Genomic DNA, 20298 nt, shown 5'->3' on the forward strand with positions numbered 1-20298 from the left:
AGTCGGACCCAGTTATCCGTATGGGTGCCTTCCAACTCTAGAAATACTATGATTCAATGACCTTACTGCAAAACTGTGGACCCCACGTTACTGATTTGATGCCAGTGTTGAGAATGCCCTCCAGTGATGCCAAAGAGCCTTTCTATGTTGACTGAAATAATGAGGACCAGTCTGTGTTGTTAGCTGCTGTGGATGGTGGGAGAAATGTAGAGCATGCCACAGACAATTTTGTGGCTGACATCAGATATAACTCTGGGCAGTTTGTAACATGGGATCTCCTTGGAGGTTTTTGTGAACGTGCTGGGTGGTTCAGGAGTACTATGTGGTGCGTGCACATTTTGCAGATGCTGGGTGAATGTGTGACTGTGTCACTAAGTCTGAACCATAATGTCCCCATCAGGGTTTGGGGTGAATTAGTAGAGGAGCTTCCAGTTTTCTGTCCTCTGAAAGGCGTCTTGTTTTTATGTGACAGAACTGGTCTATGAACCAGCAGTCAGTAAAGACGAGGATTGTGCTTCAAAGCCTTACTCCTAGCTCTGAACCAAAATGCTCATGTGGACAGGAAAATTTTAATAAAAGAAGCCTTGACTCTGACTTCTAAATTTAAGCTAAATTAACATGTTAATAGAAATCCAGGCAAGCTCTGATGTTATTGATATTAGTAATAATCTGTGTCAGATTTCTAGCAATATGGTACATCTAACTGATGTCCGAGTAATATGGATATCTGGCCACAGAAATAGAAAGATAACCTTTCTAGTGCAACTTTCTCCTTAAGACCTGCCATCTGGACTGTTCACCCTTATTTGTAGGTGAACCCCTATAAGCTTGGATGGGGTACTGTAGTTTAGCAAATTACTATGCATCAGCTGATATGTAATAGACACCTGAGTCTGTAATGGATTCCATGTGCTCTCTTTGCCTCTGGAAATACAGGAATTTTTACATAATCTTTCTTTCACTGAGGAGTACAGTAAGCAGTTTTCTTTGCATTTTCTGCATATAGTCTGAAATAATACCTGGTTAGGTATTGCAATTTAGCTGATGTGCCAAAATGTCTTATGCTATAGTAGTATCTGTGGCAGTCAAAGAATCAGTGTAGAATATTATGACTTCACTGGTGTCACTGTAGATAAGCTCATTTATTCTTGAGGAAGTTCTGTTTCCATTTTGACATCTTATGGTCAATTGTCTCCATTTTGGTTGCCTCCATCCCCTCAGAAATCTTTGATGCTGTTTCCACACTTACCCGATGATACTTGCAATTTCTTGTTGTTTCTGAACTCTTTTCATCATTATTCATGCTTTTCTTCTTCATGGTCTGTTTTGGGCGAAGGCAGGAAGTTAGCTGCGAGCAGCTGGGAAAAGGGCAGGAAGAGGAGGAAGGGTATATGTGGATCTTGTGAGAATATGCATCCAAATTAGGTGAGAGCTCAGATGACTGCATGTATGGTGGGAGAAGGCAGATGACCTATCTGACAGGTGTCTAACACCAGGTCCATTTCCTAAGCTGCTGTTCATTTGATTCCAAAACTCCTCTTTTGGTGCAAATCCACATAACCTCCAAAATGTAAAAGCCTTCCTTCCTTCCAGGGATTTTCTGAGGCTGCCTGACATTATTGAACAAAATTAAGACAAATCTTCTAAGAAGATTTTTAAGGAATGATAGGGCCCTTTTTAACTTTTCATATATGAAGGGTGGTGGTTTCCCAGTGAGTAAGCTTCAGGAGAAGACTCGCCATTAGTAGATGGAGGGACAAAGAAATGTAATTGTGTGATTTTCTTTGGTTTAAATCATATATCCATGTAGGCATCTTCATGTTTTTGAAAGCCTTATAATTCTCTTCCATTTGTAGGATACCTACAAAATTTCTAGCTGCAAATGAAACCAAAATGTACTACAGAACTCTGAAGACAAGTTATATATGATAACACTTCAGAGGTATAATATTTATACAGTGCAGGATTCTTAAAAACACAGTGGTGCTGGTCTGTTTTGCTGCTGATTCATGAAAAACATAGACAAAATAGCTCCCACTAATGGTAGCTGACTAGAAATGAGGTTGTATAGTGTGGAGTGAATTTTAATCTGACTTCTAAAGATTTATTTGTTTAAACCACATATTATCAGCACATATATACAAAGTATTCAAAAGATTTAATAATTAACAGTATTTTATTATTGTAGCACCAGTTATCCAAGCTTGTTAATACCTTTTATGTTGGGTTTCCATTTAGAATTGACTCTTTAGAAGTACAGTTTCAGAACAAAGTAATTAATTTCTTTTAGTGTACACTTTTCTTTTTACTAACTAATTATTTGTGTAGGTTTCACCACATATGAAAGCTGTACTACATACATAAATCACAATGATAACCTGCATGTAACAACACTAATTGTGGTTTAATTGCTGCTTATTTAAACTTAAATTGTCGAGTATTCTGGTGATTAAGGATATATTTAATTCCATAATTAATGGTCTTCCAAATGCTACTGCTTAACATCAGCCTGTGACTTTAGGGTATGTCTACATGGCAGTCCAGTTACTGATTACAGTATAGTTGCAGTAACATAGATTCAAGCTGCTAAACACCTTCGAAGGGTCAAAGATAATCAGCACAGCTTGTTCTTTTCTGCTGTGCCTCCTGGTCTCTGAGCTATTTGTTTCAAAGTAGCTGGGATATTTCTACACCAGCTAGTCTTATTTCTGTATTATAAGATCCCTTCAGGAGTGCTCCCCTGAGGAGGCATTGACTTCCTCTTTTTATCATTGGTCATGGGAGAAATTGTTTGCTTTACTGAGCTATTGTCTACTTGGTGCATCTTAAGCAAGAGCATCAAGGAGTTTATCATGCCATTAGAGACATCCTGCAAACAAAACAAGGCTTCACATAATTACTAAGACCTTCACCTTTTCTCCTTACTTGAATAGAATTAAGATGTACACAGAAAAAGGGGATAAAATGCTATGTAGATTTCTGTGCTTGGTGGTGAGCTTTTTTTTAGATTCTTGGTGAGCAGTCTCAGTAGGTTGAGAGGCTCTAAAATTGATGCTTTGAGATACAAGTCAGTCCTGAAAAGGCTGCTCCTCTAGTGAGGAGAGGGTGGGAAGGTTTACTGGAGTTTGCTTTTATTTTCTTTAATGTTTTGATTTTTTTTCCTCGTTTGGATCTTTTAACAGGAAGAAAATCTGTTGATTTCAGGGCTGTTTCCTTTGTGTTTGTGTGTTTGGGGTCAGGGAGTAATTTTTTTTTTTTCTTTCACTAGGTTAGTTAATGATACTCAGACCAGTTAGTAGTATTTTAAATATATTTTACGTTTTTGAAGTATTGCTGTTTTGGAATTTTACAATATGCAAAATGCCACTACTGGCTTGAGTCTGGTGAGTGGCTTGTGTTCCCTGCTCCTAACCCTGCAGGCAAGCAATTTGGCACAGCACTGTTGCAAGTTACACACTGCCCCCCTAGCATTTTTTGTATTTTGAATTATTTGCTCTGTTCTTTGCTGGGAGTCAGGCATGGCAGCAGTGAGCTGAAACAAATCTTGATTAAATAAAGCAACAAACACTGCAGTTTTAAAACCCAGAAATGGAATTGAAAGGATTAAAAATAGCTTCCAGTGGAGTAACACTACTCTCTATGGTACTGCATCTTCTTTAAACATAAATTTCTATGAAGCTGGAATGAGAAAATGGGATAAGACCCTGGTAGTAATTCCTGATTTTTTATAGTAAGGACACAAAGGAGTTACATGGTATCACTTCACACTGAGATGAGATTTACCCTTTACCGTTCTGACACTTTCCCCTGTAAATTAGGAGTTTAGGGAATAAGAAGCGGTAGATCCAACCTACCTTTTCAAATCTGGACTTAAACTTTCATTTATTTCATAACCTGCCTGGTACATGCTTTGCTTGGAGTTTGGCTCACACAATGTACTTAAGTCATCAGCTAGGACAGAGAATTAAGCTTCTTCTGCAACAAGGCTCAGGCTCACATTCTTGTATGTTGTGTGTGTGTTGCATTCAACAGCACACATACATTTCCTGAACTGCGCTTTGAACTCAAAAGAAACTTTGAAATGCATATTGCATTTTGAATCACAACCCTGTGTCAGGCATCTTAACTAGCTCTTCTTCATGGAATTGGGTGATTTTGGAATAGTTATTTTGAGAAAGATGCACCACGGCAAACCACCTAGTAAATTTAAAAACCCCAGCAGTCTAAAAGTGGCCAAGAGTAAGCAGGCGTGCGCTTCTTGTCATATACACAAGGCTCTGATATTTTATTCTGTCCCTTGTTGCTAAACCAAGAAAGCTTCTGGGCATTCAGTAGAGAAATGTAAGACAAGAACTGGCTTAAAAACAAGAAGAGAAGAATAAGATTTAATAAGTCTTAATGTCAGGAGGTCAGTTTTCAGCGTTGCTCACCTGTAAGATGTTTCTTTGGAGTCTCAGGTTGGCAGCAACCACCAAAATGTTGTTTAATGTGCTTGAGTGCTTGTATGAGTGCCAAATAGTAGTTGTGTAGGAGCGAGAGGTGGGGAGGAAAATGGCATAAAGCAAATTCGCAGCCACGGAGGCCTGAGCACATTTTAGGCAGCACAAATCAATAAGACCAGGTCAGGATCCTCTCTTCATATGGCTTTGACAAGGCAGCAGTCGCTGTGATTATGCCAAGGTGGTAAAGCGGGTAGTCCTGGGATGAGTCAAAAGGGGGAGAAGAACTCAACCCACAGGAGGACAAGACAATGCCAATTTTCTGGCTAGAAAGTGTTCTCAACACTTTGTACAATACAGTCAAAGAAAGGCGCTCTGTACAGTAAAGCATGGCAGGCGGAGAGGAGAGCGCAGCGTGTGCTGCAAGCAGTGTGTGATACATCACTGCTCACTTACTGGGGATGCAGGGGAGCAGGATTGCAGCCTGACATTAAGTAGCTTTCTTAATACTCCTTTCTCTTCCTTGTTTTTGCAAAGTGCTATTTTTAAGTCGTGTGAAGTAAAGAGTGTTTATATTAGGTACAATCCACCTTTCGACTAAAAGCGTTGTAATTTTGCAACAACAAAGGCAGGAATTTACGGAGTGAGGTTGTGTGGCAGCAAACACTGTTTATTTCTATTGTTCTTTGGAACAGACAAGTTATCTTGAGCTGCACATTTTCACCAGTAAGCATTTTTGTTGGTGAGCAGACCCCCTTTCTTTGTTCATATGTAGCAAGGGGAAGTGGCAGGAATGAAAAGCTAATTTTGCTCTTCACTGAAGCAGGGAGGATCAGGGACAGTGCAGTGCTAAGCCGCTTCCCTGGTTCCTGTTTGGCAGGCCTGCGAAGGGGAGAACCGTGTAAAACAGCTCTGAGGTCAACGTTTAGCAGAGTTTTTCCTGAGCAAATGAATTCAGTGTTTTAACCGGTTGTTTCCGGACTGATAAGGTGGTGGAATAATGGACAAAAAATCCAAGGGCTGCCCAGTCTGACGCTGCTGGAGCATTGTCTCTGTTTTGACTGGGGTCTTTTATATTGACTGCAGGTGTTGCATCAGCTGTGAGGAAAGGCGAAGTTTGGAGGCGGGTATAAAAATGTTAACTTTTACAAGACAAGCAACTTTTCAGATGTGAAATGATGGAGAAAACCTGCATGTGAAATAAGTTTCTAGGTTTCATTTCTAATGAAATCACTAGCAGAACTGATCCAGATTTTTTAATAGACTTGACATCCCTAATATAAGTTTTTCAATGAGTAAATGAGCTACCAGAAGTGTTTCTAGGTCCATTCCTGACCTCTTATAGTGTGCAGCAACTTACTAGGACTTTCAGAAACGTGTCATGCATAGGATTAAATAGGGGGTTTTTTAGAGTAAAAGGGAAAATGCTTAGTTAAGTAGATATTTTAGTGCATAATGTAAATATTATAAAACAAAATACTGGATTTGGATATAGCAGTAGATAGTATTTCACAGTCTGTGAACAGAACAGCATTTATATTACTGTACTTAGAATAGGTATTCTGTTCTTTTATATATGAAGTAAAAGGCACATCAGCAATGTCTCTTTGATGGTGGTATGTTGCTAAAGGCTGTAGTGTCTCTTTCCATTTACTAAAAATTGCATATTTTATGTCAGAAGGGACCAAAACTTACAATCATTAAAGTTGATATCAGCTTGGCTATTGCTTTTAACAGAAGCATGATTAAACTGACAATATTTCAATCTGTATTACTTTTGTTTGGAACATGCCCTCTTTAATGATAATAATTGTCATTTAATGGTTTTTCCGTCTGGCAGTTCCTTGATACATTGCTTGGCTTATTTTTGATAACGACATTTTTGGAATGTTGTCTAGAGATACATCAGGGTATTTTCAATCACTCATTGAGTCTTTTTCTGTTGTCATAAGCAGGTTCCGATTCAGTTATTTCAAGGTTGTAGTTTCTGCCTGTGAACTGAAGGAATGGGTTTGTGTATAGAATCTACAAGCTTTTTTTGTTTGCAACTATATTACAATAATGCAATACTTCTACCTCTTGGAGAGTCTGTAGCTAAGCTCCCCGCTTATGAGTTAATGAAACAAAATAATGAAATACCTTCTACTCAGGTATTGTGTATGTTTTCTTTACTAGTGCTCAGGTATTTGGTTTTGCTGAAAGTTAGGTTATTCTTTAGAAAAGGCACTTTTATGCAAAAAAATCTTTTAAAAATAGTTAACCCCCCATTATCTGGAATTAATTTTTTCAGCAGAAAACTTGTGACTGGTTTGACTGCATTCTTCAGAGGTGTGCATGTGCCAGTTCCTCCCAGGGTTTTCTAGAATTTAGCATTATCTAAAAGTGAAGAACCTGAAAAAAACCTCATCTGCTTTGCAGGGATAGGATCATGGATCAGGTAGACTTTTCAGATGGCTTTGTGCAGATCTTCCTTATACTGAGTGCTCCAGAAGAGAGGGAGGGGTTTTTTTTAAAAAAAAAGTTGCATTTCAATAAAAACTAGGAAGTTAACTGTTTTTTTTCTTCTTAACAGAAAAAAAATCAAATGCTCTCTAGGTAATACAGGAGAGAAATCAGTAACTATCCCCAGCCCTCTTTGCTTTTACAGTCATATCCATTCCTCCACATTAAGATTCAGTTAACTCAATGGCAGAGTATTTCCTTGGGAAACTTTTCCACCATTTCTGAGACCTGGCTCTCTGCTCCCTGTTATTCACCACCGTGTTGTAACATCCCTGCATTAGCTGTAGGTTCCTAGGGCTATGCCATGGTTCTCATGCCCTATATCTTTCAGATCTTCTCCATTTTGAATAGGCTTGGTAATTCTTCAGGAACTGGAGCAGTCTCCTCCTCCTTCCAAGGGCACCAGCATAACCATATTTTTCAGAGACTGTAACACAAACTGAGAACATGCAACTGTTTGACACATTTAATAGAGAAATGCTTATTCTTTTTCCATAGTTAAATGAGTGAAAACAGGAGCTGCATTCTGGGTCTTGCAGTGCTTTGCTGTTACTCTGTGCATACCACCTGTCTGTATTTCCATTTCAAGGCTGTTAAGATAGGGGTAAGAATGATAATGGTTGGAAAAACTTTCAGGTCTTTGAATGCAATTTATACTTTCATAGTTTCTGCTTTTTTCTTCTTTAAGAATTTCTGCTTCTCGAGATAGTTCCTAAGACCGGTTCCACCAGGACATTTTTTTGTTTGTAAAAAAGATGCCTTGAAATTTTGAATGATTTTGCTCTGAATGCGAATGCTGGGAGCCAAATCTATACCCTGTTCACTCTGCTGCTGTAGATCAGCAATGTCAACTTTAAGAGCCATCAGAGTGCCATCGGGCATTTAGAAGGCCACAGGCTGGGGCTTGTGACTGAGCAATCCTTTTCTTGCAGAACTCGTTTTGGCAAAGCTTCTTTGGTGTCTTTTGGACTTTCCTCATTGCTGTCCTGTGTTTTCTTGTTGCTTCCTAGTCTACATATTGTGTAGGCAGGACTCGAATTAAAAGTAGTTTTTTTCTTGTCAGTCATGTGGAATTAAAGCCATATTTACAGCAATTTCACTCTAGCGAGATTGGGAGGGAGAAGTGGACAGAGTTCAGAAAGATAATATCTGGGAGAGAAGAACAGGATCGGTGTCCATAGGTAGACCAATGAGAAATATGTGAGAAGGCAGAGGCAAGAGATGATGAATAATTTGCTCACCTCAAGGTTTGTTTTAAAATCAGAATTGGTGCTCTGCCGGTGTTTATTCAGCATCAGGAAACTGATATATTATGGGGCTGTATGTTATCCTTGTGACATGTTTGCATTCTGTATCATTCTCTTTCTGCTAAAATAATTGCAGTAAAGGATATAGTACATAGTGTCCTTCTGCGTCTGTTCCAAGGTCAAGTACAACATATGTGTGAAAAATAGTTTCTAAACTTTGTCTTCCTCAGTGCACTTCCTGAGACTAGTTGCAAGAGGCAATTAGGTTAATTTTCCAAGCCAAAGGGAAGTATTAAAAAAAAAATAATCACAGCCTGGATTTGAGCATGAACATGTTGAACATGGGTTTGGAAATATACCTGCTAACGTTACTGGCATATTTGCTTTTATTCCACATAAACATTCTTGGGATGTTGAAAGCTAAGTCTGCCAAAGTTTGGAGAGGTTTACTTTTGAGTGTACTTAATTCAAATGACAAGAACGGTCCATTTATTTTGTGACCTATTTATAGCCATTAAACAAACCGTGACAAATGGATCTGCTTTACTTAATTCACTACATTTGGTGGAAGATTAAGAGCATGGAAAATGCATTCATGAAAATAGGTGTGTTTGTGTCTGATACCATGCAAATCTCTGTATACTGCAGAACTGTAATTTTAAAAATAAAACTAGGAGTTTAGTCTGCAAGATGAAGAATTGAAAATAAAAGATTAATCTTAATACTTAAGATGATTATTAGGTGACTACTTTGGTGGACCAGATACTGGGGGGATTGGATTATTTCTTATTGTGAGCTATGTGTGATTGTACTTGTAAATCTCCAAAATTGAAAAAAATGTGATTTATTTTCTTATTAATTTTAATGGAAAGAACAACACATTTTGAGGGTTTTGTTCTCAGGGTGTTTTCAACATGTTAAAAAGAGTTGATGTATTTTTCCGTAACAGAATATTTTCATATTCCCTGTGTTACAAATCTTCTAACTGAAATTCTCTTTTTGCTTTTCAGGTTGTTTTTGAAGTGGTCACTTCAGGTCATCCAGGATATGTGGCTATTGATGAAGTGAAAGTTTTAGGACATCCATGTAGTAAGTACCTATCCACTATTTTAAAGCCAGTCCCCTAAAATGAACGTGCCACTATGCTTCAATAAATGTGGAGTGAAGGATAAGGAAAATGTCAGAAAACAATGTCACTACTATAAATATAAGCTGAGTATGTACAAAGTGTTGCTAGCATTTGAGCACTGCACCTTATTGGCTTTTAAAGGCATCTCTTATATGCACCTTGTGTAGAGAGCTTGACATGAGCCCCAGACTCTAACTGGGCCATCTAATGACTCCTTCAGAACAAAAGTCATCAAGATTTGTGGACCAGTTTTCTGTCTGCATCAGAAATTCAGAGTAGCCACAAGCCAAGACATTAGTGAGAGCAGATGAACAACACAAGAGCTGAATACATATGATTATTTTTTCCAAGGCTTAGAAGGAAGAAAACTCAGCTGGCTGAGGGCTGAGGCTTTGCTAAGCAAGGTTACTTAGGGTACTTCCTGAGATTCATGGCTCAGTTTCTGCACCATTTTACTTCCTTGTGTTTCAGATATGTTTCCTTATCCCATTATTAAGTAAATACTTAACTATCCTAAGTTCTTTTAAAACTGATGTCAAAACAAAATCTTGTAAATTAAAGCTTTATTACAGTAACCCAGATGTAATTGAACAGACTACTGAAGTAAATGACTATTTCACATATTTGCTGTTTGTTAAATAAGGTGTTTTAAGATACATGGAATTGTAGGTTGTAGTCTTACTACCAATGAGTGAGTGGGGAAAGAGACACCAACTTCTGTCTAATTGTTCACATTCCTCTTATACTGTATTGTGCTTGTATGCATTTTTTGTGGCCTGTAAGAAAGTGATGAGATTTAAAATAAAAATTGGTTTATTGGTTAGTACCAGAGCACCTCATAAAAATGGTTTTAGTGTTAGTGGCAAGAAGACACTGGCATTTCTTTAAATACAGAGACAGTTATGCAGAATCAGCAGCTGTTATTTCTGAATCACTTAGTTCTAATAAACACAGCAGGCTCTCATGTTGTTAGTGTTTGTGCTTCAGGATTTTGAATTTATATCTTTGGTTCAGGTAGGATAAGTCTAAAGCAGCATTTTATCAGCTTAATAATTTTTCTTATACAGATTCTGAGAGGTTTGATCTGTGCATTTGTACCAATCAATTCTCAAACCTGCAAGTAGCTCTTGTTAATGTGGAGACTGAGTTATACCCCATAGTGTCTAGAGTTATAACATGACGGCTTTAATGAAAAATTCTTTGATGAAGTAATTAAAATGTTAGAAATTAAGACATCAAACCAGTTACATTGTCTACAAGAGAATTGAAAAAGTGTGAAAATTGGAATAGAACTACTGTGTGTCTAAAGTTTTGCAAGAATTGTAGTGCTATTCTTTCTGTATATTGCCAGAAAAAACACTTTTGGACTTATTAACTCTTTAAACAAAAATTGAGACAGGAAGAATATTTGTTAGGCAGTTGTCTGGGTAGTACAAAGACCAAGCAGAAGGCAAGTTGTAAGCGCATAGAACAGAAAGAGATGGATTAGGGTGGGTGGGTGGGTGGATGATTGGGGCTTTTCGTGTGTCTGTGTTTGTTTGTTTTTAAAGCCTAAAGCCCCTTTCCACTTAGGCTGTACCTGGTAATTCAGACAGGCTAGTTTTTCAGAGTTTAAGAAGACCAAGAGAAAAAATGAGTAGGATAAAAACAGATGTTAAAAAAAAGGTGACTGAGAAATGGGGAATGTACTGAAGAATTTTACTGGATAGTCAGATGTTAATAGTTTCATAGGCAAACAAGAGGATGACTGTCTGTCTGTCCTAATTGGAGGGTGATTAAGAAAAAAAAAAAGTAGTACATCTAATAAATTTGTCATAAAGACAGTTATCATGAAAAGATTTCCTTCCATAGTCAGATAGTAATTTGGGCTGGTTTTTTCCATCTCCTCCTTGTTTTACTGCCTTGCACTTGGATATTAAGCAACTTTTTCTTAAATTCTGGTAGCTGGTTATTTATAAATGCCTTAAAATTGCAGTTTCTTCTGGTGATAAGGTCTTTTAAGAAAATATTGTCAACACATTAAACGGTTGGGATGCTCTGCTAGAAAAATATATCTTTAGTTTGCCAGTTTATTGCTAGTACTAACATTTCCATGTCTGAAAGAGCCTGGCTTATCTGCTAATATGGACTGCAAGAAGTCCTCTTGCCTGCAGTAGCATTTGAATGGTTGGGGAATGCTGCCTTTTCAAGGATAAGTTTCTGCATCAAATTTTTGTGTTTTTCTGTGTCATGTCATTGACCCATCCAAGTAAAACAAAAATACACATGCTGTCTTTCCTCCTTCAGTGGACATAGTTCTTGTTTGAGTATCTGTTGTGTTCATTAGGTTATTTGTAGCTGTATTGCTATGATTTTTTCTGGGACAGTTTTCTTTTTCTAAATGAAAAATAAGTATTGGTATGGAGAATGCATTGTGGTTCAGTGTTTTCTTCAGTGTTGTTGAAAAGAATGTGTTTAAATAATATAGCTGTAGTTGTATGGGGAGTGTTATGTTTGTATTTTAGCTGTTTGTGGTACATTTCTAAAACCTGTCCTCTATGGACACCATACCTGGTTAAAAAGAAAAACCTGTTTCCCTGACAACATCACTCAACTTTTTACTGTTTTGTCTAGTTGGTAGTGTAAGTATCGAATAGGTTTTTGTTCAAAACATAATTAGTTTCTAATATGATCTTTATTAATAGAGTGTTATTGCAAGAGGGATGCTGAGCTAAGATAATTTACACGGCAGGAACAATTAAGTAGCACCCTCCTCTTCAGCTCTTTCCCAGGTACAGAAGTAAACCAACCTAAAATCTAATGTGTATTCAGTGATTTGAACCTTTTAAAGCAGGACTATTTCATTTTCTCAGTGTATTTTTCATACCTAGTACTTCTGCGTTGTGTAACTTCAACACTTTTATCTTTCAACAGCAAAAACTCCCCATTTCTTGCGTCTTCAGAGCGTGGAAGTCAACGCAGGACAATTTGCTACTTTTCAATGCACTGCCAATGGTGGAACAGACTCAGGTGACAGACTCTGGTTACAGGTAATTTCTTTCTTTCTTTCATAATGCACTGAGATCTGAGGGGAGAGGAGTTCATCACTCTGAAAGGAATGTAAAATATGAAAAATGATAGGGCTGTCCTTTTCATCAATAGTAGATTTTATAACGTCTTTGAACTGCTGCATAGTAGGTGTTCTGTTGTAGAAAATGATACTGGAAGATTTTTCTCCCTTGTTTCAATGGGATGCTTTGTTAAAAATAAAGGTAATGTTTTTGTTACATCTGGTGATCTTGAGTAAGTGCTAAAATCCCAAGGAAGAGCATGTGACTTTATCATAATGTCTATGCTGGCTAACTGCAACATTACCCATGAAGATTTTCTTGGCTTGCCTTAATCTCTGTTTAGTATTTTCAGCTAAAATTGCATTCTTTTTCAGTCTGAAGAAGATGAGTATGACAGTACAATCTGACCTTCTGTATTGTAGAGCCAAAGAATTCATTCATTGAGTGACATAATTACATTCATTGAGTCCGTAATGCTTTACTTTTTCAGTAATGTTGCTGCTAGATAGGTGTCAGATCTTGATTTTAAAGGCTGTCTCCCACTCATTTTCTTTCAGTAAAGGCAGTATCCCCTTACCCATATGTGTCACCTTGTATCAAAACCATGCATCTTGATCTCTTTTAGCAATAGGGGTGCAAGTTTAACTGTTGTCTTGCTGTCATCATTTGAGAGTTGTCTGTTCTCTGCAGCAAACAGTAGCCTGTATTTGGACTTAGCATTAGGGATATACCAACTTCGAGATCCCTATGCATTCCATATGGGAAAAACAGCATGCTAGAACTGGGACATTGACCACGAGAAGGAAATAAGGATGACTAAAACAATGCCTGAGGAGATCAGTCAGATGAAACTGCAGTATGTAGAGAAGGAGGGATATGAGAAATTGAAACAATAGTAATAGGTGGGATTTAGAGATGAAATTATCTATTTTTGTTGTTTAAACAATTTCAGGCTTTTACTACAGTTTTCCTTTCACATTGCACTTGGTGAAAAATTTCATCAAGCATTTTGGAAACGATTCATTTAAGTGTGACAGCTTAAACAGCTGCATAGTTATAAGAAGAATAGCACACAAACAAATAAGTAAAACCACTTGAAAAGCAAAGACTCATATTTATCTGTATATGAATGATGAACCCTAATGTCTATCCAGAAGGAGCCTGATCAAATAAAATAGAATGCAATGGAAATTGCCTTTGTTTTTATTTGGGTTTGCATGGGTATTTTCAACCTCTGTGCTGATACAAGGCTGATACTTCTCCAAAACGCCAGCCCTTTAAAGCCAGTATTACAGTGTTGAATTGGTAGAATTAGACTTCTGTCTTTCCAAAGCCACTGAGATTTTTTGAAAGACTGATTTTTCCAGTCATGAAAAGAGTTTAACACGTATGGGAAAATAGTAGGTTGCTATTTCATCAATGATATCCTTTCTAGAACCTTTAAACTTTTGCATAATCCTCTTTTGTAAAATTGAAGGTAGAATTCAATATAGGGAAAATGTGATTCCATTCACTTTTTCCACAGATTTCAGGACAGTATAATTTCAGCTTTAATTTTTTTGCTTGAAATTTAGGACACGCAAATACTTTTCAAGGCTGGAATATAATTTCTTTATTTTAGAAATAAAATATCCTTCTAGATTTTATGTCATATAAAAATCATTCTTTTTAACAGCAGTAGCAATTCCAGAATATCTTTTCTGAGTTTAGTTAAGTGATTCCTTGTTCATACACGATTGAAATTTTTTTTTTCTCTATTGAAGGATACGACAGTAGTGACAGATTGACTTTTTGAGGAATTTTATCTTCCAGCAGGGCTACTGTTTATTTATCCTGCCCATACAACTACAGGTCCCTCTGGTAATCAGTCCAAGGTTGTGCAAGTGTAAGAACATTTTAAAAGTTGACAGGATCTTCTGGATAGCTTGGATTTATTTTTGTACTTGTTTGCCAGTTTCCACAGATGTCTGCTGCAACTTACAGTAAGACTGATCAGACAGCTCCATGTGTGGGATGCTGCAAATCAAGGCTATGAGATACAGTTCCCAATGGGATTAGCTGTATTTTAGTGTGCTAGGTCACTATTGAGTAACAGATCCCCAGACCTTGCAGTTCGCCATCAATCAACTGAGACCATCTGGTTTCATGGTGTGATATTGAGGAATTTTGTGTACACCTGCTTATAACATCTCATGACACTGCTACAGGACCATGAGTACAATGTAGCTATCTGTAATAGCTGTCAGAAAACATGATATATTCTGTGTCATAGGACTGGTTAAATGGCCATTAAAGATCCTTTAGTTCCCAGTAACAGTAGAAACAATATTCAACAACAAACGTCTTAATAAAAAACGTTATTAGGTACACTAGAACCAGAGAGCACCATTCTCTGCAGACATTTATGCTAGCACTCAGGTAATAGGAATTCAGGTTTTAGTGGTACTACAAACGGATTGTGCAGTCTCTCCAATATGCCTAGTTTGTCCACCAATAATATTAAGCCTTTTCTACCATCCTTTTCATGGTTTGTTTCCTTACATTTATAAAGCCTTAAGGGCAAACCATCGTAAGTGATATCAGGAGGCCTAATCTGTTTGGATTTTACAATTCCAAAATGTTGTGAGATAATTTGCTCCCAAATGATTTCCAGTACCTGACATTTTTTTTCAGATTCACATTGTTAATATGAAGTACAGTAAATTGCCAGGGTGAAATCAAACCCACTGAATTCAGTGACATTTTTGCCTCTTTCCAGTAGTGGCCGGATTTTACTCCTTCTGTATCTTTTATGTGGTACGTCTCAGCTTGTCTGCAGCAGAAGACTTCAAGTTGAATAGTTTTTCTGGTGAACAAATAATTTACTTTTTACAGTCTGTTAGACTGTGAGGAATATGTGTTCCTTAAAACAAATGAATGACTGTAACTTGGCTGTTGTTTTAGTCTCCTTGTCTTTGCAGAGGAGTTGTTGGCAATAGCATAGATGTTCTTAGTTTAATAATGCCCAGGCCTTGAAGCAGTCCTAAGTGAAATCCATAGATCATATTTTATTTCCCTCTTTTTTTTAATCTTTCCAAGCCTATTCCACTCTTATTACCTATGGAATGTGGAGTCTATTAATTTACAGAGTATTATGAAAGTTTTTGCAGTTGAAAGGGTGATGGGGGAACCACAATTCATAGCTAAGATGCCCAAATTAGACCACTGAGCCATGAAATTTGTTTCATGATTCTGTGATCAGTATTTACTCCTTCAAGAAAGGGAAGACAGAAAGCTATTTACTTATTCCATTGTGAAGTGATTTGCAAGAAAAACATTTTTCCTGCTATGCAGCCATGCACCCTAGTGCATGAGCTGTGATTGCAAGCTTGTCAGATAATTTGACAACAAATTGTGGGTGTTTTCAGTGACATCATTTCAAGTTAAAGTCAAATGAAAGGACTTAGGAACACAACACAGCATCATACAAGTTTGTTTTTGTTGTTGTAACTAGTGTCCAATTAATAAGGTCATTGCTAGGTTGTATGTTTATGAATTCACGTCCCCATTAGCTTATGTTCTAAACATAAACATACCTTAAAAATAAATCTGATGACACTTAATGAATGAATGTTTATAATTAACAGATGTGTCCCATCTGCTTACATTTTCTTTATCACATCTGTGGTAACAGAGGTTATTCTCAGTATGGGATGACTCTATTCCACTGAATGATTGAGCAGAAATGCCATTGCTGTGCTCTTTTGTGTGCTCCTACGGTAAGGGCTGTATAGTAACTGCTGTAATATCTTTTTAAATAAATTCCTCTTTGAAACTACAAGCTGCAGAAGTTGACACCAAAAATAAGATAAAGTGCTGGACACTAAAGGAGCTGGTAATACCGAGGAATGGAAATACACTTTAGAAAAATAAAATTAAAATTGTAGGTGGGTGTAGGTGGGACCCAAAGTTAGAAATTGGAAAGAAATTAACATGTGGAACACAGAAGATAAATGGTCAAGTGAAAGTGGTGAAGACAATGTCTTCTGGAAAACTTTTGCTAGTATTAGTATTTAGTAAATTGGCACAAGAAACACCGATCTGTATTATAGGAGAAAGAAGGTAGAATTCTTTTTCAGAAGTAACTTTCTTTTGGTGCAACCTAGAATATTGAAAAAGCAAAAATTTTGCTTTCCACCAACCTCTTTGAGCCAGGAATCTAAATTGTATCTTGCAAATGAGATTGAATTTTAGAAAAATAATGGTTTACTTAAAACCAGGTAAATTTCTTCTACTGCAAGCCCAAGATACATGCATAAGTAGATTGTCTGCTCTGCAAGTGTGTGAAGTTTGAACTGTCATATGTTGAATATTTACATATTCAATAGTAAGTAAAATTAAATTATCAAGTGAAAACTACTTAAATATTAAAATATTAATATTAAATATTAACTATTAAAATAAATGTTTCCAAGGCAGTACTTGGGAAAAGTTGTACCTCTGCAGCGTTAAAAGTTTGAACCTCTTGAGTCTACCTTTTTAAGCTACATACTAACATCTTTTTTTTCTCTTCAGAATCCCTCTTGTTCAGTATACAGGATGTATTCAGTTGAAGAATAGCTCCTTAATATGTGGGTTCCTTAACACAGGGAAGGATGTAGGGTGTCACTTTGCTTACTAAATCAATTCTGAAAACAGGTTTATTCATTTTCTAATGGAATATTTTCTACTAATCTTAATGCTTCACAATATTAAGTTGTTTCTGTGGGATGGATTGATATGATCTTCATTTTATAGTTGAGGAACATAGACACTGAGAAACAAAAGCAAAATATATGCCTTCCTTTTGGAAAGAGTCTCTGAGACATCTGCACCTGATTCTCTGCATGTAAGGCACTGAGCTCAGTGTTCACTGATGGTAGTTGCAATAGCGAGTGGCCAGTACTTTGGAGGAGTTGACCTCAAAGACAAAAATTAGGCATCTAGAACATGAGTATGCAGTTAGAAGAGTCCTGGGAAAAGTTTAAGTGATATGCCATAAAGTCTCGGTGACAGAGGCATGTCTGTTAAGTCATGGAATCACACAGATTCTGCAACTGGCTTGTTTGTTCCTTAACTTCTCAGGCCTACCTCCATCCATCTTCCCACCCCTATCTGCTGCTGCTTCTAATTTGCAGCTGGTTCATTCATTTCCCTCTGTGTTACTTGTTCTTAGAATGATCTAGAGTGTGACTTCAGGGAAGTTACTGTTCCAGTGGTACCCAGGTATCATGAAATTCCATTTCTGTATCAAATCCAATCTTTTGATATTAATTTCTAAATATTTGTTGTAGCATAACTAAAGATGTGGCAATTGCATTTTTCAGAGACTTGTACCTTGATCCAGTGTGGGTAACCTTTCTTGAGAGAGGTTCCTCAAACACTGGAAAGCTGCAGTTGATGAGAAAGGTCAACACTTCACTAAAGTGATGTATTTTTCCTAGCCTCGTTCTAAAATGTGGTTGAAATTCAAATAATGATTTTAAAATGTAATTATTGGACACATAACTTTTATTGCAGTAATACAGAGTATTACTGAGAGTAAAAATTTGTTGAAGGGAAGCAAGTAACAATAGGATCTCAGGATATGTCTGACAGCTGTAGTAAACCTCGTTGTCAGACTTGCCAATTGCAAAAGACTAATGGGTATTGTCTGATAGAAGGGGAGAGGGTGAAATCTTTCATACCCATGGTTTATGCATGCAGAACCTATGCTACTCTGTAGCAGCCAAGTATCAAAGAACAGTATCACAATGGCCAGCCTTCTCTGCCCTATGTAAACAGTTTATTACCTGTTAATAAGGGATTTGGCTTTTCTTCCTGTCTTTCCTGAAAGCTGTTTTATGCCTTATTCAGTGTATCTTTTTTTGTATCTTCAGTAATCTTTTGCTGAAGGTATGAAGAGTATGAAAGATTTTCTTTCTCTACACAACTGCAAACCCTGTATGCATTATTTATTATTTATTCAAAGGAAGAGATATAATCCTATGTCAGTGGCAGTTCTGGAAAGCAAATTGTTTTCCTTTGGAATACACACACACACACAAATGAGAGGTAGCAAAAACATCTTTGTGAGAATGTAGAACCAGTGCAATGACTCCTCTATTATGAAAATAAAATACATTTATAGGATATACAAAATAGTTAGTGTATGTGTGTACATGTGCTTGTTTATGTAAATCACATAAAATATACGAGAAGGTGAACCGAAGTCCTAGAGTTTCGTAAGAATTTTTTGGTATGCTGTAAACTCTCTGAGGCTTTCACGTAATTATCATTTTCATTGCGAAGTCTGGAAGCACTTGAGGAAAAAATGTTTCACCCATTTTTGAGTACTAAAATAATGAAGCAGTATATTACCTGTTAAAGTTAAATCATATACATGTGTAACAACTTAGTAACACAAACAAGCGAAGCTGTTAATGTAAACTGTACAGTGAGATAGGCCTAAAGATGATGTTCTTCTGAATATTAGAAAAAAAAAGATTGTTAGGGTTTGATCAGTAGGTGCTTTTGTGTACTACAGGAGTGCAGGAGATCATTCTTCTTCCTGCTCATAAATAGTTCAGGCTTCCAAGACTGATCAACCACCTTGTATATAGCAAAATGTCTTGAGTCCACTGACTTGAGAAGTATAATGACATCAATCAGCTAAAGATTTTGCCAAGACTGCATGCATCCTGATGCATGTGGATCCTGATGTGTTTATTTGTAGATAACCTGAGATGATTTTACTGTTACAAGGATATTAGTGCCCTGTAGGAAGGGGCACTATTACTGAATATATGAAAGTTAAACTTTTTAAAAATTTTGGTAACCATTTAATATTATTTCCAGGTTTTGGTGTGTTAATTTCTTTGTGTCTCCCCCTCCACTCCAGTATATATTCAGTGCCTTTCTTGCAGTCAACATTGTGTATTTTCCATTAATTTTCATTAATCAGTTTTAGTTGCTTTTCATTAACTGCATAGTAATCTTACTATGTGACAGAAAATGTACTGTGAACAGCAGAATATAGGAAGCTTGTGATGGGTGTCATGTTTGTGTTATACAATGTATAAGGAGCTGTCATCTTTGATGAAAACTTTTCCTTCATTATCTGCCTTAAATATGAATTGTCTGATGCCTATAATATACTTGAGCTCACACTTTGGGTAACCTTACAGAACTGTGCTGTTTATTTTTACAGACATGGTAAGAATTGAAATACTGCTTCAAATTTGCCTGGATTTTGTTGGGAAGCTTTAAACTTTGAGGAGAAATGAAAAAGTAACATGTGTACAGATGGCCTGACCATTCTTAGTGATTTCCTTACCTTAGTCTAAAAAAGAAAGAAAGAACAAAACAAAACCTAAACTGTGTTTATATTTGGCTAACAGAAAAATGTGGTGCACATTAGCAATTATGTGTAGCATATATATACTGATTGCACTTTATAATGAATAATAATGCATTATAGAGACAAGTCACTGGTAGTGCACCCTAGGAATCAATACTGGGACAAGTGCTGTTTAGCCTTTTTATTACTGACTTGGATGATGATAGAGTGCACACTCTGCAAGTTCACAGGCATTATGAAGTTGGGAGGAGTGGCTGATGCACCAGAGGGTTGGGCTGCCATTCAGAGGGACCTTGGCAGGCAGGACAAATGGGCAGAGAGGAACATCATGAGGTTCATTAAAGGGAAGTGTGCAGTCCTGCCCCAGGGAAGGAGGAATCCCGTGCAACACTACACATGGGGGCCTGATAGTCTTGAAAGCAGCTTTGTGGAGAACCGTGTGATCATGGTGGACAAGTTGACCGTGAGCCAGCCATGTGCCCTTGCAGCAATGAAGACTAACAGCCTATTGGGCTGCATTAGGAGGAATGTTGCCATCATGTTGAGGGAGGTAATACTTCCCATCTGCTTAGCA

At 37.1% G+C, this 20298-nt stretch overlaps 1 protein-coding gene across 10 annotated transcripts in view; it reads left to right on the forward strand.

The window, feature by feature from the left end:
- Positions 1-20298, forward strand: part of PTPRM (protein tyrosine phosphatase receptor type M) — a 500090-nt gene that overhangs the window by 160677 nt on the left and 319115 nt on the right. For all 10 annotated transcript variants that reach the window (XM_074899184.1, XM_074899185.1, XM_074899190.1 and 7 more), the window contains exons 4-5: positions 9199-9277; positions 12231-12346. In XM_074899184.1, coding sequence (XP_074755285.1) covers positions 9199-9277; positions 12231-12346 — 195 coding nt within the window. The remainder of the gene's footprint in view (positions 1-9198; positions 9278-12230; positions 12347-20298) is intronic.

This window comes from Athene noctua, chromosome 2 (genome assembly GCF_965140245.1).
Source record: "Athene noctua chromosome 2, bAthNoc1.hap1.1, whole genome shotgun sequence".
NCBI classification, from domain to species: Eukaryota; Metazoa; Chordata; class Aves; order Strigiformes; family Strigidae; genus Athene; species Athene noctua.